Source organism: Trachypithecus francoisi, unplaced genomic scaffold (assembly GCF_009764315.1).
Source record: "Trachypithecus francoisi isolate TF-2019V2 unplaced genomic scaffold, Tfra_2.0 Lachesis_group1, whole genome shotgun sequence".
Taxonomy (NCBI): Eukaryota; Metazoa; Chordata; class Mammalia; order Primates; family Cercopithecidae; genus Trachypithecus; species Trachypithecus francoisi.
In genome coordinates, this window is record NW_022681454.1 from 57,882,370 (window position 1) to 57,909,367 (window position 26,998).

Consider the following 26,998-nt stretch of genomic DNA (forward strand, 5'->3'; position numbering starts at 1 on the left):
TTGGACTATTTTAAAATCAGATTATTTATTTTTTGTTATTAAGTTGTCTGAGCTTTTTATATATTCTGGTTATTAATTCCTTGTCAGGTAGATAGTTTGCAAATAGTTTCTCTCATTCTGTGGATTGTCTCTTCACTTTGTTGTTTGTTTCCTGTGCTGTGCAGAAGCTTTTTAGCTTGATATAATTCTGTCTTGTCTATTTTTGTTTCTGTTGTGTGTGCTTTTGAGATCTTACACAAAAAATCGTTGCCAAGATCAGTGTCCTGGAGAGTTTCCCCAGTGTTTTTTTTCACAAGTTTTATAATTTCAGGTCTTAGGTTTAAGTCTTTAATCCATTTTGATTTGATTTCTGTGTACGGTGAGAGATAAGCATCTAGTTTCATTCTTCTTCATATGGTTATCCTGTTTTTTTCTGCACCATTTATTGAAGAGATTGTCCTTTTTCCATTGTACATTTTTAGCACCTTTCTTGAATATGAGTTAGCTGTAAGTGCATACATTTATATGTGGGTTCTCTGTTTTATATAATTGGCCTATTTGTCTCTTTTTATGCCAGTACCATGCTGATTTGGTTACAATAGCTTTGTAGTATATTTTGAAGTTAGGTAGTGTGAAATGTCTCCAGTTTTGTTTTTTTTTTTTTGCTCAGGATTGCTTTGACTATTCAGGGTCTTTTGTGGCTCTCTATAAACTTTAGGATTTCTTTTCTTTCTCTTCCTTCCTTCCTTTCTTTAAATGTTTGTTATAATTCAGCAGTGAAACCATCAGGTTGTGGGCTTTGCTTTGATGTGAAACTTTTTGTCATGGCTCCAATCTCATTACTTGTTACTGGCTTATTGAGGTTTTCTGTTTTTTTGTGGTTCAATGTTGGAAGGTTGGATGTGTCCAGGAATTTATCTATTCTAGGTTTTCCAATTTGTGGTCATATAGTTGTTCATAATAGTATCTACCTTTGTATTTCTGTGATATGAGTTCTTATGTCTTCTCTTTTGTTTCTGGTTTTCTTTTCTTCGTAGTTTATTAAATTTGTTTTGATTTTATCTTTTCCAAAACACCAGCTTTTGTTTTATTGGTCTTTTGTATTGTGTCTTTAGTCTCACTGTCATTTTTTTCTGCTCTGCTCTTTATTATTTCTTTCCTTTTACCAATTTTGAGTTTGTGAAGTCTGTCTGGGGGTAATCCAGTCATCTTTATTTTTCTTCTGTGTACGTCTTTCCTTTTTTTTTTTTTAATGGCTGCTTTTAAGATTTTTTGTCTCTGGTTTTGACAAATAGATTATGACGTTCCATTGTATAGTTTTCTTCATGTTGCTTGTGCTTAGGGTTTGTTGAGCTTTTTGAATCCATTGGTTTATAGTTTTTTTAAATTAATTTCAGGAAAGTTTTGGCTATTACTATTTCAGATGTTTTTTCAGTCTTCCCCTTCCCCTGCTTCCTACCTTAGGGATCTCCAGTTGCATGTGTTGAAAGAAAAACTTAAGACAAATTAAACTTAACAGAGTTTAATTGAGCAAAGAATGATTTGCAAGTTGGTAGCCCCAAAATGATAATAGGTTCAGACCAACATTGTCTCTGCCATGTGGTCAGAGAGGATTTATGGACAGAAAGAGGAAAGTGACAGAAAATGAGTAAGTACGGAAACAACTGGATTGGTTACAGCTCAGCATTTGCCTTATTTGAACACAGTTTGAACAGAGGACTGCCTGTGATTGGCTGAAACTTGGTGATTGATTAGTACAAGAGTAGGTTACTGTATGTAAACACATCTGGTTAGGTTACAGTTAACTATGTACAGCAAAGCCTGTAGGATGAACTTAAAATATGTAAGAGGCAGTGTTAGGCTCAACTGAACACATGTGTATTAGGTTGCTTGAAGTTGTCTCACAGCTTACTCATGCTCTGTCATTAAAAAAAAAAAATCTGTTTTCTTCCTATTTCATTTCAGATAGTTTCTGTTACTGTGCCTTCAAGTTGACTACCTTTTTGTTAGCAATATCAAACTTGCCATTAATTTCATCAGTGTATTTTTAAATCTCAGACTTTGTAGTTTTTATGTCTAGAAGTTTGATTTGGGTCTTTAAACATATTTTCCATATTTTACTACTTTTTAAATGTAATGTATACAGTTATAATAACTTTTAATGCCCTCTGTTTTAACATATCTGTCAGTTCTGGGTTGATTGATTGATTATTCTTCTCATTTTAGGTTGTGTTTTTCTGCCTCCTTGCTGCCTGGTTATTGTGGGTTGGATATCAGATATGATTTTTCTTTCTTTCTTTCTTTTTTTTTTTTTTTTTACCATGTTTAGTGCTGGATATTTTTGTATTCCTGTAAATCTTCTTGAGCTTTGTTTTGGGATGCAGTTAAGTTGCTTGGAAACAGTTTAGACTGTTGGTTTCTCTAGACTCTCTCAGCTCATCATTTCAATCATGATGTCAGTTAGGGCTCATTTACTTTGTTTGTTGTCTCTCACAGATCACTCTGTGTTGTTGCCTCATGTTCAGTGAAACCGCTGTTTCATATATTCTGTCTTTTGTCATTATTGTTTCAGATGGGAGGGTAGATCTGATCTTGGTTATTCTATCTTTGGCAGTAGTGGAAACTTCCCTGCAGGGTTTTACTTACGGAGTTTGACAGGCTATTCTAAAGTTCATTTGTAAGAGAAAATTCACAATAGCTGAGTAAATTTTGAAGGAAGGACAATGAAGAGTGGATTGCTATTCCGTATATCAAAACATGATAAAGCTATAGTAATTCAAATAGTTTACTATTTGTGCCAGAACAGACAAATAGATAAATGGATAAACATAGAGTGTGTGTGTGTGTGTGTTTGTGTTTGTGTATACAGAGACAAATATTTATACATATGAATTTATGGCAAAAGTGACATTTCAAATCAAGAAAGGGTAGTATTAAGATAGTTGATTATCCATTCAGAAACCAAAAATTGACTCTTCAAACTGTATTCATTAGAATATGGATTTAGCGTCTTGTGACAGAAATCCAAAGTAATGGTGGTTCAAGAAAGGCAGAAGTTCATTTCTCGTGGAAAAGTCTGAGTTGTGTAGCTAAACAGGAACTTGGGCTCTTCTTGTTTTTTTGCCTTGTCATCCACAAGATATTTTCTTGTCTCTGTAGTCTAAAATGCCTCATATTCTGGTCTGTAGAAAGGCTACAGTTAGGTGAAGGGAAGGCATCTTTTTCCTCTTAAGGGCACAGTGCAGAATTTTCATGTATCTCTTCTGTTCCCAATCTCCAGGTATGTTGGAAAATAGTCTTTATTCAGGACAGTTCTGAATAGCTCATTGCCTAGCTAAGTGTCATATTATTGTAGAAGAAGTGGAGAATAGAAATTTAGGGACAAGTAGCAATCTAACCTTTGCCATACATAACAAATTTCAAATGGATTAAAGAAAAATATAAAAATGAAAAGCTGTAAGTACTAGAAGCATACACAGGAGAGTCTGTTTATGATCTATAGGTGATAAAAGTATTTCCTAAGCAAGAGGCAGAAAGCATAAGCTATACAGGAAAATATTGATGGCTTTTTACTACATAGTAATCAAAAATGGCTATATGACAAAGTTAAGAGAAATCACAGACCAGAAAAGTAAATATAAATATGCAAATAAAATTGATATTCATGATATGTAAATATAATATATGCAAATGAAAATATTGATATTCATTATATAAATGAAAAAACGTAATATTCATGATATATTTTTTACCTGTAAATTGGTTAAAAACAAATACTTTAGTAGAAAAATGGGCAGAGCATATGAACAATCTACAGAGAAATCCAAGTAGTTCATAAACATTAATGTACATTCCCTGTCTCATAATTTGCAAAATGCAAATTAAAATGATATCTTTTGTTTGTCTATTTAATACAAGTAACCATTGTTAGCCAAAGTGTGGGGAACATGGTTACTCTCATGCAGTGTTGGTGGAAGTATAAATTGGTACTGTCTATTTGGAGGTCAGTTTGGCAGTATCACAATGTTGCAATATCTTCTGACTCAGTAGTTTCACTTCTAGGAATCTTGTAAAAAAATAACATGTGAACTAAGTGATGTCTGGACAAGGATGTTTATTGTATCATTGTAGCAACTAAAGATCATAAATTGTATCAATGAAGGAATATTTTAAAAAATTAGTATACATCCATGCCATTAATGTAGCTATTAAGAAGAATGACCAGGTACTCCTCTGAGATGAAGCTTCCAGAGGAACGATCAGGCAGTAACATTTGCTATTCAGCAATGTTCACTCTTCTGCAATCTCAGCTGCTGATACCCAGGGAAACAGGGTCTGGAGTGGACCTCCAGCAAACTCCAACAGACCTGCAGCTGAGGGTCCTGACTGTTAGAAGGAAAACTAACAAACAGAAAGGACATCCACACCAAAACCCCATCTGTACATCACCATCATCAAAGACCAAAGGTAGATAAAACCACAAAGATGGGGAAAAAACAGAGCAGAAAAGCTGAAAATTCTAAAAATCAGAGCACCTCTTCCCCTCCAAAGGAACGCAGTTCCTCGCCAGCAACGGAAAAAAGCTGGACAGAGAATGACTTTGACGAGTTGAGAGAAGAGGGCTTCAGACAATCAAACTTCTCCAAGCTAAAGGAGGAAGTTCGAACCCATCGCAAAGAGGCTAAAAACCTTGAAAAAAGATTAGACGAATGGCTGACTAGAATAACCAACGTAGAGAATTCCTTAAATGACCTGATGGAGCTGAAAACCATGGCACAAGAGCTACGTGACGAATGCAAAAGCTTCAGTAACTGATTCGATCAACTGGAAGAAAGAGTATCAGTGATTGAAGATCAAATGAATGAAATGAAGGGAGAAGAGAAGTTTAGAGAAAAAAGAGTAAAAAGAAACGAACAAAGCCTCTAAGAAATACGGGACTATGTGAAAAGGCCAAATCTATGATTGATTGGTGTACCTGAAAGTGACAGGAAGAATGGAACCAAGTCAGGAAACACTCTGCAGGATATTATCCAGGAGAACTTCCCCAACCTAGCAAGGCATGCTGACATTCAAATTCAGGAAATACAGAGAAAGCCACAAAGATTCTCCTTGAGAAGAGCAACTCCAAGACTCACAATTGTCAGATTCACCAAAGTTGAAATGAAGGAAAAAATGTTAAGGGCAGTCAGAGAGAAAGGTAGGGTTACCCACAGAGGGAAACCCATCAGACTAACAGCAGATCTCTCGGCAGAAACTTTCCAAGCCAGAAGAGAGTGGGGGCCAGTATTCAACATTCTTAAAGAAAAGAATTTTCAACCCAGAATTTCATATCCAGCCAAGCTAAGCTTCATAAGTGAAGGAAAAATAAAATCCTTTACAGACAAGCAAATGCTGAGAGATTTTGTCACCACCAGGCCAGCAGCCCTACAAGAGCTCCTGAAGGAAGCACTAAACATGGAAAGGAACAACCAATACCAGCCACTGCAAAAACATGCCAAATTGTAAAGACGATCAATGCTAGGAAGAAACTGCATCAACTAACGGACAAAACAACCAGCTAACATCATAATGACAGGATCAAATTCACACATAGCAATATTAACCTTAAATGGATATGGGCTAAATGCTCCATTTAAAAGACACAGACTGGCAAATTGGATAAAGAGTGAAGACCCATCAGTGTGTTGTATTCAGGAGACCCATCTCACATGCAGAGACATACATAGGCTCAAAATAAAGGGATGGAGGAAGTTCTACCGAGCAAATGGAAAACAAAAAAAGGCATAGGGTTGCAATCCTAGTCTCTGATAAAACAGACTTTAAACCAGCAAAGATCAAAAGAGATAAAGAAGGCCATTACATAATGGTAAAGGTATCAATTCAACAAGAAGAGCTAACTATCCTAAACATATATGCACCCAATACAGGAGCACCCACATTCATAAAGCAAGTCTTTAGAGGCTTACAAAGAGACTTAGACTCCCACACAATAATAATGGGAGACATTAACACCCACCCCACTGTCAACATTAGACAGATCAACGAGACAGAAAGTTAACAAGGATATCCAGGAATTGAACTCAACTCTGCACCAAGCGGACCTAATAGATATCTACAGAACTCTCCACCCCAAATCAACAGAATATACATTCTTCTTAGCACCACATCACACTTATTCCAAAATTGACCTCATAGTTGGAAGTAAAGCACTCCTTAGCAATTGTAAAAGAACGGAAATTATAACAAACTGTCTCTCAGACCACGGTGCAATCAAACTAGAACTCAGGAGTAGGAAACTCACTCAAAACCGCTCAACTACATGGAAACTGACCAACCTGCTCCTGAATGACTACTGGGTACATAATGAAATGAAGGCAGAAATAAAGATGTTCTTTGAAACCAATGAGAACAAAGATACAACATACCAGAATCTCTGGGACACATTTAAAGCAGTGTGTAGAGGGAAATTTATAGCACTAAATGCCCACAAGAGAAAGCAGGAAAGATCTAAAGTTGACACTCTAACATCACAATTAAAAGAACTAGAAAAGCAAGAGCAAACACATTCAAAAGCTAGCAGAAGGCCAGAAATAACTTAAGATCAGAGCAGAATTGAAGGAAATAGTGACACAAAAAACCCTTAAAAAAATCAGTGAATCCAGGAGCTTTTTTTTGAAAAGATCAACAAAATTGATAGACTGCTAGCAAGACTAATAAGAAAAGACAGAAGAATCAAATAGACGCAATAAAAAATGATAAAGAGATATCACCACCGACCCCACAGAAATACAAACTACCATCAGAGAATACTATAAACACCTCTATGCAAATAAACTAGAAAACCTAGAAGGAATGGATAAATTCCTGGACATATACACTCTCCCAAGACTAAACCAGGAAGAAGTTGAATCCCTGAATTGACCAATAACAGGTTCTGAAATTGAGGCAATAATTAGTAGCCTACCAACCAAAAAAAGTCCAGGACCAGACGGATTCACAGCCAAATTCTACCAGAGGTACAAGGAGGAGCTGGTACCATTCCTTCTGAAACTGTTCCAATCAATAGAAAAAGAGGGAATCCTCCCTAACTCATTTTATGAGGCAACATCTCCTGATACCAAAGCCTGGCAGGTACACAACAAAAAAAGAGAATTTTAGACCAATATCCCTGATGAACATCGGTGCAAAAATCCTCAATAAAATACTGGCAAACCAAATCCAGCAGCACATCAAAAAGCGTATCCACCATGATCAAGTGGGCTTTATCCCTGGGATGCAAGACTGGTTCAACATATGCAAGTCAATAAACGTAATCCATCATATAAAGAGAACCAAAGACAAAAACCACATGATTTTCTCAATAGATGCAGAAAAGGCCTTTGACAAAATTCAACAGCCCTTCATGCTAAAAACTCAGTAAATTCGATATTGATGGAACATATCTCAAAATAATAAGAGCTACTTAAGACAAACTCACAGCCAATATCATACTGAATGGGCAAAAACTGGAAGCATTCCCTTTGAAAACTGGCAGAAGACAGGGATGCCCTCTCTCACCACTCCTATTCAACATAGTGTTAGAAGTTCTGGCCAGGGCAGTCAGGCAGGAGAAAGAAATAAAGGGTATTCAATTAGGAAAAGAAGAAGTCAAATTGTCCCTGTTTGCAGATGACATGACTGTATACTTAGAAAACCCCATTGTCTCAGCCCAAAATCTCCTTAAACTGATAAGTAACTTTCAGCAAAGTCTCAGGATACAAAATCAATGTGCAAAAATCACAAGCATTCTTATGCACCAGTAACAGACAGAGAGCCGAATCATGAATGAACTCCCATTCACAACAGCTTCAAAGAGAATAAAATACCTAGCAATCCAACTTACAAGGGATGTGAAGGACCTCCTCAAGGAGAACTACAAACCACTGCTCAGTGAAATAAAAGAGGACACAAACAAATGGAAGAACATAACCATGCTCATGGAGAGGAAGAATCAATATTGTGAAAATGGCCATACCGCCCAAGGTAATTTATAGATTCAGTGCCATCCCCATTAAGCTACCAATGACTTTCTTCACAGAATTGGAAAAAACTGCTTTAAAGTTCATATGGAACCAAAAAAGACCCCGCATTGCCAAGACAATCCTAAGCCAAAAGAACAAAGCTGGAGGCATCACGCTACCTGACTTCAAACTATACTACAAGGCTGTAGTAACCAAAACAGCATGGTACTGGTACCAAAACAGAGATATATACCAATGGAACAGTACAGAGCCCTCAGAAATAATACCACACATCTACAACCATCTGATCTTTGACAAAGTTGACAAAAATAAGAAATGGGGAAAGGATTCCCTATTTAATAAATGGTGCTGGGAAAACTGGCTAGCCATATGAAGAAAGCTGAAACTGAATCCCTTCCTTACACCTTATACAAAAATTAATTCAAGATGGATTAGAGACTTAAATGTTAGACGTAAAACCATAAAAACCCTAGAAGAAAACTAGGCAATACCATTCAGGACAGAGGCATAGACAAGGACTTCATGTCTAAAACACCAAAAGCAATGGCAACAAAAGCCAAAATTGACAAATGGGATCTAATTCAACTAAAGAGCTTCTGCACAGCAAAAGAAACAACCATCAGAGAGAACAGGCAACCTACAGAATGGGAGAACATTTTTGCAATCTATCCATTTGACAAAGGGCTAATATACAGAACCTACAAAGAACTCAAACAAATTTACAAGAAAAAAACAAACGACCCCGTCAAAAAGTGGGCAAAGGATATGAACAGACACTTCCAAAAAGAAGTCATTTATGCAGTGAAATGTCCATCAATGACAGACTGGATTAAGAAAATGTGGCAAATATACACCATAGCATACTATGCAGCCATAAAACAGGATGAGTTCATGTCCTTTGTAGGGACATGGATGCAGCTGGAAACCATCGCTAGAACAGTAAACCAAACACCGCATGTTCTCACTCATAGGTGGGAATTGAACAATGAGAACACTTGGACACAGGAAGGGGACCATTGCACACAAGGGCCTGTTGTGGGACAGGGGTAGTGGGGCAGGATAGCATTAGGAGACATACCTTATGTAAATGACAAGTTAATGGGTGCAGCACACCAAGATGGCACATGTATACATATGTAAGAAACCTGCACGTTGTGCACATGACCCTAGAACTTAAGTATAATAAAAAAAAATTAATTAAAAAAATAACATTAAGTTAGAAGAAGAAAAAAGAAATGTCAAAGTGTGTTAAGCCAATATAACATGAGGGTACAGAAAGTATAATAAATAATGTGCAAATAAAGTTCATTCAGCTGGAAAAAAATATGCATTTGAAAATACTGCATTCCACCGCTATATGATGTAGTATTTGATAAATGCCTATTAGGTCAAGTTAGGTGAAATTTTTGTACTAAGCTTCTATGTAATATCTGATTTTTAAAATTTGTTCTAACCGTTACTGATAAAATGTCAGCATTTATAAGTATGATGGTATATTTCTCTATTTTCGCCTTTAATACTGTCTTTTTCATTTGTTTTATGTAGTTTGAATCTGTATAGTTAAGTATATGAACATTTTGTTTAATGTACATGAACCTTGTTGTAATTTTGATACATTCTTTCATGGCTACAGTAATATTCATTGTTTTGAGGTCTGTTTTCTTATAGTAATATAGTCACAAAACTTTCTTATGTTTTTCATCCCATTATTTAAATTTCATTCTGCCTTTGTACTTTGAGTTTCTTGCTTATAATAAACTTATTTTTGGCTTTTGTAATTTTTATCAATTTTTTGTTACCTTGTAATAGTTATTTTCTATATCATTATTATTTATTGATACATAATTTTACCTCTTGGGATACATATATTTTGATACAAACATATGGTGTGTAATAATGATCAACTAAGGGTAATTGGGATATCCATCTCCTCAAACATTTATTATTTATTTATGTTGCAAACATTCCTAATCTCTTCTTGTTACTTTGAAATATATGATAGCACAATAGGGCAACTATAGCTGATGATATATTATTAATTCTGATTATATCTGCCTCTTATATTTAATAAAATTATTGTGATGACTGTGATAAAGAATGAAGTGGTACTGTGTAGATAGACATAAAATCTTCAGAATGTATTAAGTGAAAAAAAGTTGCAGAATGGCATCTGTAGAAAGAATCCATTAATACAAAAAATCAAACCCAAAGTGTGTTGTGTGTCTGTCTTTGTCTCTTTTTGCAATTTTGTAGAAAAAAAAAAACCTTAGAAGGGTAGATACCACTCTGTGTATAGTGCTTACATTTGGAGAGGGATGTTGGGGAGATAGGGGTTTATCCCATATTCTCCATTGTGGCTTGAAAGTTTTTTTACAGAGACTAATATTGTGTTTTACATAATGAACAAATCATGACTGTAGTAAAAAAATCATCTAATCTTTTGACTTTCATGTGTTTTGCTAGGATTGGTCCAAAGGAAGATTTTTTCCATTGTTTGAAATGTAACTTATGTCTAGCTATGAATCTTCAAGGAAGACACAAGGTATATAATTTAGTTTGTGTAATTTTTAAAGTATTGCAGTGTTTTTGAAACAAGCTTAATTTCTAATATGTTTTGGAAGCATGCTAATTTTCATATTTCCCAAGTGCAACTGTATTGCTGTGTTGAAAAGCAGTATTAACAAATGGATATTTTAAAATATGTACCTCAGAATATCTGATCTGCAATTCCTTTTCTTCTCTATAGTGTAAGAATGCTTATATCACTTATTAACATAATGTTGACAACTTCAAAGTTGGTTTATGGATTCTTACCATTGGTACTGCGTTTAAGAATACTATTTTTTTTTACAATTAAAACATACATATTTTAAATCTGGATATAGGAATTATGTCACAATCCCAGGCCCTTTTTCATTATTAAAAAAAAATCTAATAAAGTATTACATTTATAGTACTGATTCTACCTACTACAAGAATTAAGAGAATGGAGGATTGGCGTAAAGTGAAGTGTAAATCATACTTGTTCAAGTATAGGAAATTCCAGATAAGGGAGAACAGTGTAAGTAGCAACATTGTAGCTGTTGAGAGAGAGAGAGAGACAGATAGACATTAATTGGAAAGAGACTGAAATTATTTACTTAGCAGTATAGTAGGTTTGATAGAAGGTAAGGATAAGAAGTTATTGCAGAAATATAATATTAGCTAGAACTTGGCCTAAATAGTAAAGTGGTGAGGAAAATTGAGATGAATAATGAACATACATGATGTGGTAATGGTATTAAGGAAAAAGAGTGAGGCGGAGTAAAGATGACTCTGAAGATTTTCAGCCCCAACTTAAGGTACTTATTAGTAGATTGTAAATTTTTTGAAGATAAAAGATTGAGTTTGGTTTTTAAACTTGAGCTTGTGGTGATGGCAAGCTATGCTAGTGGAGATAGCCAGGAGTCAGTAGTATCTTACAGATTACATTTCCCTGATGTTCTGGTTTCCAAAGCATGTGTAGTGTGTGTGTGTGTGCGCACACACTAATTCATTGCATCCTCACCTCAGCATTTGCGTTCCATCAACTCAGAGATGCCACTGATGATCAGATATGTTGTAATTGCGGGGATGTTAAAATGTATGTGTGAGATGTACTTTAGAATCAAATGAAATATGCATTAATTTTATTTTATAAATAAGAAACATAAGACTAAAGCAGTGGCTAGTCCAAAATCTCAAGGACTGGTAAATAGCAGAGCTAGGATTACAGTCTAGAGTTTTAAACTTAAGCTTATTATTTTGAGGGTTTGTCTCCCCACTGTACTGTCATCTTTCAAAAACATATCTATTTTTTTGTTTTGTTGTTTTTTAGTTATCTTTTATTGTGTGTATTACTACGTGGTCCTGCCATCTATTAAGTGCTTCCATTAAAAACCTGGGAGTCTTCCATGGCACAGTGCTTTCCCTTACCTCCTTGCATTTAATCAGACATTAAATCTTGTCAAATTAAGAACTCAGGCTCTGAAGTTAGCCTACTGGAGCGCCAGTTTAACTGTGACTTTGGAAGTTCTTCTCTAGGCTTCCACTGCTTCAACTGTAAAATGGTGTAACAATCATAGCCTATTTCATCTAGGATTGTGAGATTTAATTGATCTTATACAGGTACTGTGCTGAACATGGCATATAGTAAATTTCAATAATATGAACTATTGTTATTACCAATATTATTAGTAAGTAGTTGAGCTTACTAATTTAGGTCACTGGCTTTGGAGCAAAACATACATAATATGCAAATGTTCCAAATCTTATTATCTTTGGATCTGGGGTAAGTGTCTTGAATTCCTAAGTCACTTTCCTTACCTGTGGAAGTGAAGGTAATCTCAATAATGTTTGTTGAGTATTTTCACTGTATCAGGTAATATACCAAGCCTGAAATAGTGTGAGATTTAAATAACTGTTAAAAAACTCTTTTCTGACATATAAGCATATATTAATGTTAGCTATTATTTTTAGTAAGTTGATTTTGTTAATTTTTATTATTAATACTCTTATACCTGTCATTTTCATCTAGTTAAGCTTTTGTTAATGTGAATTTCTCTTTTAAACAGTGTATTGAAAATGTGTCCCGACAGAATTGTCCAATATGTTTGGAGGTAGGCTTAAAATATTTTTTACTTTGGAAGTCTCAGCTCTTGAATTCAAAATACTTGGATGTTTATATTGTCTTCATACAAGCACTAACATTTATTTCCTTTACAGGACATTCACACATCCCGCGTTGTTGCTCATGTCTTGCCATGTGGACATCTTTTACATAGGTAAAGTAACATTTTTTTCTCAATGATGTTTGAAAATAGTGGAGACAGTTTTTGTTTTACTAAAATAATCTTATATTTTCTTTCAGAACGTGTTATGAAGAAATGTTGAAAGAGTGAGTGTTTGGGATTTTAAAAATAATTGTAAGATGTTTGATTTTTTTGTGTGTGTGGTGTGGGGTGGTGAACAAGCATTGTTACTTATACTGTATTGGGCATGGCAATATTTATATTGAAATGGGTAGGGTAGATGAATAGTGTTAAAACAGTACAAAGCATCTTGGATATAGAACTACATCTTTGCCATATGTTTCTCTTAAGCCTTGTCTCCTTCCACAATTTGAGACAGATACCTCTTTTTTTTTCTGGCCATATATACCAGGAAGCAGTCTTTGCCGGATGCTGTTACAATGTTGTAAAAATGCCGGAAAAATACTGCTAAAAATTTGTTAGGTTGTTATATTGGTCAAGTATAATGAAGTAAAAGAAAGTAGGTGAAGCAATCATTAAAGCTAAGACTTTATTAATGGAAAGGATATTAAAATCAGATGAAAATAATTGAAAAGAGGAGACTGTATTTTGGTCCTACAGATTGATGAGCAAAAATATGAAGAGCTAGAGAGAAGGCATTTTTTTTTTTTGTCAAATTTTTAGAAAGGAAATAATATCTGAATAATTTTTAACAAATACAGTATCTTCGCATGAGTGTATTAAGAAATTAAGGTTGTTTAGCTAAGGAGTAGCTTAATTAGTTTGTAAAAATATATGAAGTATATTCTACAAAGAATATGGACTAATTACTCTCCATTTTATAATACTAAGGAAAAAGACTTAGTTTTAAATAAGTATACAGGAATTAATTTAAAAGTTGTATAGTATGAAAGTTCCCAGGTTCCTAAGAGATTATCTTGAAATAGAGGAAAATGCCTGTTTTGAATGGTTCATTTAGCTTGCATCTTCTTGTATACCTGAATTAACATATTCTTTGTTTAATGTTTGGAAAATAACCTTTCTATCTTTTTCAGAGGCTACAGATGTCCATTATGTATGCACTCTGCTTTAGATATGACCAGGTATTGGAGACAGCTGGATGATGAAGTAGCACAGACTCCTATGCCATCAGAATATCAGAACATGACTGTGGATGTGAGTAGAATCAATACTTTGTAGATTCCTTGTTGACACTCTTCATTCTTGCTCTCCTGCTTGAATTTGCCAAAAAAGAAAAAAAATACTGGTTTGACACAGATGCTCATGTGATGATTATGGAAAGCACAAATGATTTTTAAATTTTAGTTAAATAAGTAACTCAGATCAGGAAAAAAAAAAAGTCTTAAGAATGCCTTTATGTAGTTTTTCCCAACACTAGATGGCAGGCAAAAACTTTATTCTGAATTGTTTACACATTACTTGCCAGAGTCAGTAATATAACTGACTAGGGTTGGATCACTGGTGGGAGGTTTTAAGTACATTTTATTTTTAATTATTTTACATTTTATTTCAGGAGAACATATTTGCTGATTTTTGAGATTACGTTTTGGTTTTTAGTATTTATTACCCTTTTTATTCCATCTTAGACTTATTTTTATTGAGTGCACGCAGGAGACCCCTTTATCACTTCTGTTGTTCACAGAATCATAAGCAAAGAACAAATTGAGAGATAAGAGTCATAATTACAGAGAAGTCTTGATTCACGATCTTGGGAAAAAAACTGTGCACAGTAAAATGCCGCTTGCTTCTGGGAAAAAACTTTCCTGGTTAACTTTACCTTAAGGTCTCTAATGGGTGTCCAGTTCCAAGAGTGTGGAGGGTCCCTTCTGAACTGTGAGATAATGAACCTAAGGTTCAAAGTCCAGAAGATTTACTGCAGTGTGGGTGGGAAAGGCAGTCTTTCTCTGATGTTGTTCTCAGAAGACCCAATCTCCAGATTCTAGATTGTGAAGGGTTTGATTGTTCTTAGTCATTGGGCCATCAAAATTTTCTTTACCTGATGAAAATGTACTTTGGCATAACGCATAAAAGCCTTGCAGCATTTAGTCGTATCAGAATTTGGTAGTGGAAGATGCACGAGGTTCTCTTTATTATTAGGTGCATAGGCATTCCAGTGATTATTGCATAAGGGGTCAATTTATGTTTTCCACTTCAAGTGGATCTGATTGCCATCAATCTGCAATATCAATCTGCAGTATGTTTAACCAAGGCAATCCAGTCAATTCAGTTAATTTTGCCTAATACTATTGTATCTGTACTATCTTATGTAACTATTTTACAACTTGTCCAGTGAAATAAGTCCCTCTGTCACTGGAGACTTGTCTAGGAATGTCCCATGAGAGAAACACATTTTATAATAACCTTTTAACTGTAATAGAATTAACCCTCTTGCATGGGATACCTTCTATACAACCAGAAAACAGGCACTGAAAATGACAATTGAATGTAATCCCTCTAGAAATACTTAAATGGCCCATCAGGTAGCAGAAATGTACTTGAAGTTTTGATTGTCTTCCCAGGATTATGGTTTCGACAAAGCAAACATTGGTCACAAATTATTTTAGCAATTTAGCAATATATATAAATTTTATATATACGTATAAAATTTGGATTATTTTATCTTTTCCATGATGAGCCATGGAATGCAGAACTTTTTTTTTTTTTTTTTTATTTGGAGACAGAGTCTTGCCCTTGTTGTGCAGGCTGGAGTGCAGTGGCACAATCTCGGCTTACTGCAACCTCCACCTCCAGGGTTCAAGTGATTCTCCTGCCTCAGCCTCCCGAGTAGCTGGGATTACAGGTGCCTGCCACCGCACCTGGCTAATTTTTGTATTTTTGGTAGAGTCGGGGTTTTGCCATGTTGGCCAGGCTGGTCTCAAACTCCTGACCTCGTGATCCGCCTGCCTCGGCCTCCCAAAGTGCTGGGATTATAGGAGTGAGCCACCTCGCCCAGCTGGAATGCAGAACTTTTAATAATGGAAGCTTTAAGGATTTAGGAAGGGCCAGGGGGCTGTCCAGGTTCTCCATGAGTCCACGCTTAACATTGGATTTGTGTCCTCTTAAATACCAGATTAGGTGCCTCCCACTGATAACTGAAGGGTTATCATAGGTAATTTGGCTTGGATTGTGGAGTTGATTGAAATCTAAACAATTTCAGTACTGGCTGATTTAGTGTGAAAATCTGGCAAGTATTTTCTTGGTATTCAATTAATTTTTATCCTGCTTGGGTTAGCAGTTTTATAAACCAGTCAGTCTCTCCATTAATTGTTATCTGGTCCAAGTCCTAAAGTTGTCAGAAATCTGTATTTAAGAGAGCTTGTCAGGGTCCTTTTCATCCTTTCATGAACCTCCTTGAAGACACAGAACTGTAGGATTTTGCTCCCTTGTGAAGTTTTCAGAGAAACTGCATCAGAATTAAGCAGTTAACTGTGGAAACAACTTAAAATGGTTATAAAGACATGATTGACAAGGAAATTTGGTTATTTCTGTGGCCTGCAATAACACAATAACCATAATCAAGACTGATAGAACATACTCAGACATAAAGAATTTTAGAATCATATAATCTTGGAATAAATCTTAATAAAAATATAACAGAAAAGTTAAATATCATTTCTTTTTTTTTTTTTTTTTTTTTTTTGAGACGGAGTCTTGCTCTGTCGCCGGGGCTGGAGTGCAGTGGCCAGATCTCAGCTCACTGCAAGCTCCGCCTCCCGGGTTCACGCCATTCTCCTGCCTCAGCCTCCCGAGTAGCTGGGACTACAGACGCCCGCCACCTCGCCCGGCTAGTTTTTTGTATTTTTTAGTAGAGACGGGGTTTCACAGTGTTCGCCAGGATGGTCTCGATCTCCTGACCTCGTGATCCGCCCGTCTCGGCCTCCCAAAGTGCTGGGATTATAGGCTTGAGCCACCGCGCCCGGCCGTTAAATATCATTTCTTATTTGACAATGCTTATGTAATTTAACAGATCAAATAATCCTTTTTTTCTCTCTTAGGATGCTGCAGGGGCCCTTTGTAGCATGCCAAAGTTAGAGGTCAAAAAAAAAAAAAGACTTAATTTTGAAGTTGAAATTTGGTTTTGGGAAGTTTGTCAAGTGTGTCAAAGATTTAAAACACTTGACCAAAATAGAATCATAAGTCAGTGTAAAATAATAGTCATTTGTATAGCCAATATGAGAATTAACAGGTTTTAAAAAGTGAAAACATTTACTCTTTAAAACTCAGTTTTCTAAACAACCAAAAGTCCTGAGACAGCGTGAGACAAAATCTGTTTCCCCTTGTCTCCTCTTTTTATTGTTTGAAATTTACTCAAAAAGTAAACAAAAATATTTTACTGTCTTATTAATACTACATGAAATCTTTGTTCAAGAGAGAAAACCAGATTTTACCTTTGTATTATTAGGACTAAAGCTAATTTTAATAAAACCTTATAAACAAATCCATCCAATCTGTCAGTTTTTTTTACCACGTAAGATTTCCATAAATCTTTTATATTCCCTTGTAAACTTTTAAAATTCTTTCTTTTGAACGGTATTTTAATCTACGCTTTTTTATTCCTTCAATTTGAAACAACTGTTAAGTAACTTCAAACTAGACCAAAAAAATTTTTTTTTTTTTTTGAGACAGAGTCTTGCTCTGTCACCTAGGCTGGAGTGCAGTGGAGCAATCTCGGCTCACTGCAACCTCTGCCTCCAGGGTTTAAGCAATTCTTCTTCTTCAGCCTCCTGAGTAGCCGGGACTACAAGCGTACAGCACCATGCCCTACTAATTTTTGTACTTTTAGTAGAGACAGGGTTTCATCATATTAGCCAGGCTGGTCTCGAACTCCTGACCTTGTGATCCGCCCACCTTGGCCTCCTAAAGCTAAATTTTTTTAAAACACATGCCTTGGCAACTTTTCTCACCAAAAGTATATCTTGCTTGTTTTTATACTCCATATAGGGAATTGTTTTTCTTACATCTAGTAGTTTTAGTTACATATATTAACTACAGTTTTAATTCTTAGTAATCCTAATTTCCAGTGAAAACCTTAGGAAGTAATTTTGAACTGTTTTGTATCAGCATTTATAGATGGAAGCCATTTTAATTTTTTGGAAGGATGTTTCCTTAAATTATTATTTATTAAGATATCTAAATATAATTAGCTTTTCTATGCTATATAAAAATAAGATGCCAAAGTATATAAACTTATAATTAATGTTTTAGCATTTTAACTTACAAATGTCTTAAAAGTTTTATGATTACTTAAACATATAAGATTTTAAATTACTGAAAAGAAATTTGAAATTAGGACACAGGTGTACCCTCCCTAATGTTTTCTCAGTCATCTTGAGTCTCAAGTAGTCATACGTCAACCAGGAGGCTATGAAAGGCAGAGCCTGGCTGAGTCCTGAATTGACATACCACTTATAGAGCTTTGAACAGAAGACAGAGCTGTAAAGATGATGCCTGGAGGATGGAACCCCTCGCAGAATAGCCAGGAGGCAAAGCTAAGGCAGGGAAGGAGGAGCCCTAGTGGGCTTGATTAGCCAGGAGGCAAAGCTAAGGCAGGGAAGAAGACGCCCTAGTGGGCTTGATTCTGCCTTGTAGCTACAGGTCTAGGCACTGAGAACATGTACCCAGGCCTCACTTAGCCAGACTTCAGAATCTAGAGGTTCAAAACCCAAAACAAGCTCACAGTCAAATCAAGCAAGTGTTGAATTATATTCAACAGACACCTCTGAAGCCACTCTTATTTTACTAATAGTATAAAAATTGGCTTTATTTACCAAATGTTATCACATACACATAACATCTATAGGAATACAGACACAGGCAGATGCAGTTCTTAGAGCTTTCCTAAAGGATTTTCATCTGCGGGCTTTTAAATAGTTTTTCTATTCCCCATTCAGACTATCAGTTTTCCAATTAACCTGTTTCATTGCCCTGAGCAGTTGTTAGCTAGGCAGCCCTAAATATGCATTTCTAAAGGACCAACTCTTAGGTCAAACAAGGTAGAAAATTTGGCCAGGCACGGTGGCTCAAGGCTGTAATCCCAGCACTGTGGGAGGCCAAGACGGGCGGATCACGAGGTCAGGAGATCGAGACCATCCTGGCTAACACGGTGAAACCCGTGTCTCTACTAAAAAAAATACAAAAAACTAGCCGGGCGAGGTGGCGGGCGCCTGTAGTCCCAGCTACTCGGGAGGCTGAGGCAGGAGCATGGCGTGAACCCGGGAAGCGGAGCTTGCAGTGAGCCGAGATCCCGCCACTGCACTCCAGCCTGGGCGATAGAGCGAGACTCTGTCTCAAAAAAAAAAAAAAAGAAAATTTATATCTCAAAAGCACAGAGCTAAGACTTTAGATGTAAATATTGTACCATCATTTGCTCAAACCAAGGAAAAAATGGTGTAAAAGTTACGACAAGATGGCCAGAAAATCACCTTAAACAAAGGTATGACTGTGTAAGTTTAAAACAGTGGTAAGAGTTCCTAATGTACACAGACAGACACCTTTACAAATGGAAATTTCCTTTATAGATATAAATTGATTTTACCAAAAGGGTTTCAGGATAACCTTCAGTATAGTCAGTTAAATGCTGGATAGGTATATTTTAGTTCCATAGATGATTTTTAAAAATTTACTGTTTCTTAGCTAAAATTACTGAGTTTAGGGTGGAGCCCACTAAGAGAGTAGGGGAAAGAAAGCATTCTTTTTTATTGTTTGCAGTTTACTCAAAAATTAAACAGAAGTATTTTAGTGTCCATGTCCATGCCTGGGCACAGTATGGACAGATCTGAAAAAGAAGCAAGTCTGTTTTACCTGAGGGCCTACATTTTATAAACATTTTATCCAGGCTATCTTTCTTTTAGCCTTCAGGGCAGTATAGTAACTAAACCAAAAGGCTAGTAGATTTAATTTCTCTTATCAGTTAGTTAAGCTTTTTATTTGTCTTTTAAAAGTCTTTTTTTTTAATTTTAAGGCAATAAAAATATTGAAATATTTTTAGAAGTTTCACTCAGTAGGCATTTTTTAGATGAGTCTAATTTGGGAGCCCTCATTTTCAAATGCACTTTTTCTTTTTTTTTGGTTTGATTTTTAACAGCTCCTTATGGTCATCATCAAATGCACTTCTTAACGTATAGTTTTAAGTGTTCATTTGGGACGTTCCATTATAATTTAAAATTACCTTTAGTAAGGTTTTGCCATTTCTATAAGCAAATGGCATTTTATCCTTCCATAAAATGTTTAAAAAGTGTTTGCTGCTTCTGGGGCCTAATACTTACACTTGTAGGCAGAACCAGAAGGTAGATTGCTGAGTTCTTCAGAAATTAAGGATCCCATTTTCACCTTGAATCTTGGCTTTGGCTCTCATATTTCCTTGGTAAACTTAACCAGTGATTTTTTCCCTACTTAAGGGTGCAAGAAGAATTGAAGAGGGCAGGACACAAAAAACCCTGTGAATTTCCAAAAGCCAGTTTGCACCCCCTGCTGTTGCGCCATTTACTGTGCTTCTGCCTGACCCAGTCAGACATAAGAGGCCTTTAGCTAGCTCCAAGGCAGTTGGATCCTGGACCCAGTCCAGTTTTTGCTGCGATTTCTGAATCCAGTTCAGATGAAAAATGTGTTCAAAAAAACTTGGATAGCTCAAAACACAAATCCGCGGAGTTTTAGAATCTGAGAACTTACCATGATTCCTAATGGCTGCGAGAGAGCAGTGTACACAGAGGGCCTAACGGTACCTTACTGGGTCCCTTGGTGCTCTTGGAGGTCACTGCAAGCTCTACTCAAATCCCACTTCTGATGCCAGCTGTTTGAAGAAAAACCTTACACAAATTAAACTTAACAGAACTTAATTGAGAAACAATTTGTGAATCAGGCAGCCCTGAACCAGAGTAGATTCAGAGGGTCTTGACTTTCTTTATTTGGTTGCAATTAGCCTGCAAACTAAAGCTTAAAAGGTTGTTTCTGTGCCTTTTGTCTCATGGAGAGTGATCATCTTTTTTCCTTTAAGTAAGATGTGTTGCTGTCTCTTCTCAGCCCTAGTATTGAGTTTTAGATCAGAATGGGAAAGCCTAGTTTTCTGGCTAGATAATTTTTGGTTATATTACACACTTTCTGAACATCTTCAGATACTTCAGCATACAAGGATAAAAACCACATAGCAAAGCCAGATGAAAATTATTTTTTGTTTTATTTACACTGGAATGTTTCATAATTCATGTGGATAATTGTTAGGGCAATGAAAAACAACTTTTAGAATACTAACCGATAATCATGTGATTGACTAGAGGCTGAAGTGTGCTATGTTCCATGTAGATAATTTTTTGAAATAATGGCTTCATTAAGGTACAATTCACATATTATACAGGTCATTCATCTAAATTGTACAATTAGGTGCTTTTAAAAATATTCATGTAGTTAGGCAAACATCACCATAATTTTAGAACATTTTTGTCATCCTAAAAAGGAAACGCTTGTACCCATTAGCAGTCATTCCCTAATGCCCCAGGCCTAGGCAACCACTAATTCACATTTAGATCGTATTTTTTAAAGAATTATTTTCCAAATTATAATTTAGAGCAAATTTGGAAATTTTTTGCTTATTATAGTGTGACTATTCAAAAGCGAGTGCTTTTCTTGCATAGTAATGTATTGATTTTCAGGTTAACACCTTTGTTATTTTTCAGGTTCTTAGCACTCGAAGAAATTATTTCTTAAACAGCATCTTCTTGTTACTGTAGGGATGAGCGAAGAGCCTCTATTTACTCAATTTTAGGAACTACTCTTTTTGCAATCTAATTCATTCCTAAGGCAGAGAAGACAGGGAACAGTATACTAAACCTAAAAAATAGACAAAAATATTATTTGTGTAAAAATTTTGGTTTTATTAACTGAGATATATTTCTGACTGAAAAATAATGAAATCATGTTGCTATTTTGAATTGTAAATATCAGGTATTGATCTGATTATGCCTAGGTTAATTTTCTTGCTTGTACTATTTATACTATTTAATATTTGGAAACTATTTTAAAATAAGCTTTTTTATTTTGCTCAAATCTGCCTTTTCACTTTCTGAATTCAGAACCACCTTAATAGCCTTTTAGAGTTTTCAGTGAAAAAAAAAGAAATTTCTACTTTTGGAAATGTGTAGACTTATGTACATATTTTCACATATTTAATATGGTTTTCAAGGGATTATTATGAGCAGACAATGCTACTTGTATTTATAAGGTTTAAAATACTTAATTTGAATTAATCTCTTTTCAGATTCTCTGCAATGACTGTAATGGACGATCCACTGTTCAGTTTCATATATTAGGCATGAAATGTAAGATTTGTGAATCCTACAATACTGCTCAAGCTGGAGGACGTAGAATTTCACTGGATCCGCAATGACGACCCTATGCAGTACTGGAGAACTTGACATTTTCTGATATAGAAAAAGGCTTTCCTTGGTACCGTGTTATCATGCGTCATCATCTATGCATTAGAGTTGATGTGTTTTGTACTAGTGTCACAGCATAAAATCATATTACAAGTACTGAAGGATTCAGGGTCTCTTGATAGAATTATCATAGCTCTATATTGAATGAAAGCCACTGTGCTTGTGTTTTGATTGGAAATTCCTTTAGTGTCGATTTTTTGGAAGCCAATGATATTCGTCACTGATACATTCATAGAAGTGTATTATGTTCTCATGAAATTTTGCTTTAGGTGACACTATGCACGCAGTTCATTTCTAGTTCTTGATAGAACTGCACTTAATTCTCAGTAGTATTCTTGACTTTTTAAGGGCTGTGCTATTGTAAGTTCTCCCTTACTGTTAAAACCTAATTAAATATGCCCTAGAATTTTCTGAGAGTCCTCTGGATCCTCTAAATGTGAATTTTGATGTAATAATGGCTAATAAAATTATATTGAAACAGTGTTTTATAGAAAGTTTTTTCCAAAGTTTTCTATGTTTGGCTCAATTAGGGCAGTATCATCAGTTCTATAATGTAAAATAAATTTTCTTTCTTTTGAGGTATTCTGTAAAAGTAGTTGGGAAAATTATTATGTAAAATAATAAGACTCTTCCAAAGCCTTAATAAAAACATCAACATTGAAAACAGTTTTTTTTTTTAGGTTGCCCAAAATTATTTCTTCAAAGAGTCATTCATTTATTCATTTATTTAGCAAGTATTTATTGAGCAACTGCTATGTGGCAGATATGTTTCTAGATGCTGTAGAGACAACAGTGGACAATAAAGATAAAAGTCCTTGTCCTCACAGCAGTACATCATAGTGTTCATCATATTTGATCAATGTACTCATTTTCCTTTATGCAAGGAGTATATTGTGAATGAATGGAATATTTCTTCTCTAAGCATGTAAAAATAGGGGATGGATGAGTGAGAAGGGCATGGGATATTCCTGGCAAGATCTCTGATTTCATAGTACTTTTTTGGGCTTATGTAATGGAATTAAATATACCTCTTAATTCAGAAACAAAGTTAACAAATATGTTTGATGATCCAGCCGACTTTGACAGTAGTATATCCGTAATAGCTTACATTAGGCTAGGAAGTAAAATGTACACATATCAGTTGATAAGTACCTATTGAGCACCAGTTGTATTTCCAACTTTGAGCTGTTTGAATCTTCTGTGAATAAGAAAGTTAGCCTTTTAACTAGAAAGCCTAAGAGTTCGGGCACATTTATTTCTTCTTTTGTTGAAATTTATTCACCTGGATAAAGGCAGCAGTTTGGGGCTCAGATCTTTATTCTATCTCACCTTCTTGTCTTCTGTATTCTACTCTTCTTAGATTCTTTCCCTTCATCTGTTTCCTTGGCCTGGCCAGAGCAGCAGTGCTGATCTTGATTTGGGAAAGGATGTTCCTGGGTATTACCAATTAGTACACAGATAAGGAAAGACTAGTTTTCCAGATCTGATACTTTTTTTTGAAGTGGTTTTGCTCTGTCATTTAGGCTACAGTGCAGTGAAGTGATCATAGCTCACTGCAGCCTTGACTTCTTGGGCTGAACTGATCCTTCCACCTCAGCCTCCAGAGTAGCTGGGACTACAGGTGTGTGCCATCATGCCCAGCTAATTTTTAATTGTTTTGTAGAAACAGAGTCTCAGTGTATTGTCCAGGCTGGTCTTGAACTTCTGGGCTCAAGTAGTTCTCCTCCCTCGGCCTCCCAAGGGCTGGGATTACAGGCATGAGCCGCTGTGCTTGGTCCAGATGTACTACTTTTTATGTTTGGTATTCTGCCAAACCAATCATGTTATTGCTTTTAATCATTGAATCATTGGATCTTTAAATAGGAGTGAGTGTATAATAATAAGGCTCTTCTGTTTTCAACATCTATGTGCTAGGGTCATGCATTAGCATTAATTACTACAGTGATTCTGTGGTGTAAGTGTTGTTCTCATAGATAAGAAAGCTGAGGTTTAGAGGTTAAAATGACATGTTGGGGGTAAATAACAGACACTATGTGTTGGAGTTGGGAATCAGATCCAAGTTTGTGACTCCAAACCCACTTTTACCACATTGCTTTTGACCTAAACTTCCATTTTGCTAAAATACCCCTCACAGCTAGTCATCTATATCATTGAAGAGCTCATGATTTGATAGATTAACCTTTAATTTTTAGGTGACTCTAGTTAGAAAGTCTTATTTCACAATCTGATTGTTTCTTTAACTCAGGATCCAAACATGTCCAAAATAATGCAGAATACATATGCAGTTACTCATTCATGCTATCCAGTCATGTAGTTGAAGCAATTTTCAAATGCGCTCAAAGTCTCTAGGCTTCCGTACCCAGGGTTGCTTGAAGTATTTGTTCATGAGATGCCAACTTGATGATGAAAATCCTTCAACAATTCTCATTCACAATCAGAATAAAATCTACGTCTCTTACCATTCCGTATGCAATACTTAAAATGCATAATCTTACCCTTAAATACTTTTTCTGATTTCATATAGGTTATACCTCTGTAAGAAAGGTGAAAAACTCTGAACAATCCTTTCTTCCAGAGATAACTACTGTTAACATTTGAACAGATAACTGCATTCTTCTTTTCCTGTTCTTTTTATAATGCTTACAGGAATGTTAAATACTTAGATCTTAAGTACACTAGGATTATCTGTCCCTGAAATAAGTCAGGTTGCCCTGCCACAGAATTTGTATCTATAGTTTACTTGTATTATTTTTGAAAAAAATAAAATAACAATACCTTTATGAATTTTTTGGTGCATAGCATCTCAGCTTCTTTTATTATTAAAGACGTATGTATCAAAAAAAAAGTATATCAAGTTGTTCATTTCTTAGTTTCTGGGGTCTTCTTAACCGGTACATAGAACTCTGTATGAATTAACTTTAGCTTATGTTTGAAGTAGTAGTTTGTTTATAGTGTCATAGGTTTTAAAATCAAACTCAGTTTTTATTTCTTCACCAAAATCTATTTTCATATTATATACATATTAAATTTCCCTTTTATTTTGGTCATGCATCAAAATAAATTTACTAAGTACTAAAGAACCAACTTATTTTGTAAGTGCCTGGCACTTAATAGGTATTCACTAGTTGAATAGTTTAATTTGAAATAATTAATTTTAAATGGGAGTTGTTCAAAACTATGCCACTTTCTTTTTCTTTTTTCCTTTGTGTTATTAAAATTTTAATGATTGTATATATTATATATATGGAGTACAATGTGATGTTTTGATATATGTTTACATTGTAGAATGATTAAATCAGTGTAATAAATTTATTGCCTCATACGATTTTTTTTGTGGTAAAAAATCAACACTTAAAATCTACTCTTAGTATTTTTGAAATATATAATGCATTATTTATTATACTCACCATTCTGTGTAATAGATCAGTAAAGTTTATTCCTCTTGTCTAACTGATATTTGTACCTTTTGATCAGTATCTCCCCTTTTCCCATCCACCCTTGTCTCCTAGCCTCTGGTAACCACCATTCTACTTCTATGAGTTCACCTTTTTTTAGCTTGCACAGATAGCTGAGGTCACATAGTATTTACCTTTTTGTGCCTGGGTTATTTCATGTAGTATAATGTCTTCCAGGTTCCTGTCACAAGTGACAGGATTTCTTTCTTTTATAGGGCTGAACAGTATTCCATTGAGTATATATGCCACATTGTGTTTTCATTCATATGATTATTGACATTAAGGTTGCTTCCATATCTTAGCTGTTGTGAATAATGCTGCAGTGAACACGGTGGTACAGATACCTCTTGGACACACTGACTTCAGTTCCTTTAGCTATATATCCAGAAGTGGGATTGCTGGATCATATGGTAATTCTATTTTTAGTTTTCTGTCTCCATACTGATTTTAATACTGGCTGTTTTAATTTACATTCCCACCAACAGTGCACAAGTGTTCCCTTTTCTCCACACCCTGTCAACACTTTTATCATTTTGATAGTAGTCACTCTTAACAGGTATAAGGTGATATCTTGTGTTAATTCGCATTTTTCTGATTAGTGATGATGAGCATCTTTTCATATATTTGTTGGTCATTTGTATCTTTTTTAGGAACGTCTGTTTACATCCTTTGCCCATTTTTTGAGTTCATTTTCTTATTAGTGGTTTGAGTACCTTATGTATTTTGGATATTAGCCCCTTAGATGTATGATTTATAAATGTTTTTTTGAATTCATGGGTTTTGTCTTCATTCTATCATTCCCTTCACTATGCAGAAGCTTTTTAGTTTGATGCAGCCCCATGTATTTTTTGTTGTCTGTGTTCTTGGGGTTACATCCAAGAAATCTTTGCCCAGACCAGTGTTGCGGAGCATTTCCCCTATGTTTTGTTCTCATAGTTTTATAGTTTCAGGTCTTATGCTTAAGTCTTTAAACAAATTTGAGTTGATTTTTATATGTGGTGTGAGATAAGGATCCAATTTCATTCTTCTGCATGTGTATATTCAGTTTTACCAACACCATTTATTGAAGAGACTGGCTTCATTGTTAGTGTTGGCATATTTATTGGAAGTCAATTGACTATAGGTGTGTTGGTTTATTTCTGGGCTCTCCTACTAGTCAGCATACCTGTTGTTTTTTTTTTTTTTTTTGAGACGGAGTCTCGCTCTGTCGCCCAGGCTGGAGTGCAGTGGCCGGATCTCAGCTCACTGCAAGCTCCGCCTCCCGGGTTCACGCCATTCTCCTGCCTCAGCCTCCGAGTAGCTGGGACTACAGGCGCCCGCCACCT

At 35.4% G+C, this 26,998-nt stretch overlaps 1 protein-coding gene across 5 annotated transcripts in view; it reads left to right on the forward strand.

Annotated features, from left to right (window-relative positions):
* Positions 1–25,526, forward strand: part of RCHY1 (ring finger and CHY zinc finger domain containing 1) — a 40,687-nt gene extending 15,161 nt beyond the window's left edge. Inside the window, exons 4-9 of one of the 5 annotated variants that reach the window (XM_033214417.1) lie at positions 10,464–10,542; positions 12,593–12,637; positions 12,744–12,802; positions 12,889–12,915; positions 13,825–13,945; positions 22,041–22,887. In XM_033214417.1, coding sequence (XP_033070308.1) covers positions 10,464–10,542; positions 12,593–12,637; positions 12,744–12,802; positions 12,889–12,915; positions 13,825–13,945; positions 22,041–22,169 — 460 coding nt within the window. In that variant the 3' untranslated portion in view covers positions 22,170–22,887. Of the gene's footprint in view, positions 1–10,463; positions 10,543–12,592; positions 12,638–12,743; positions 12,803–12,888; positions 12,916–13,824; positions 13,946–22,040 lie in introns of all 5 variants that reach the window. The other 4 variants (XM_033214415.1, XM_033214419.1, XM_033214416.1 and 1 more) reach the window with 4 other exon arrangements.
* The last annotated feature ends 1,472 nt before the right edge of the window (positions 25,527–26,998 follow it).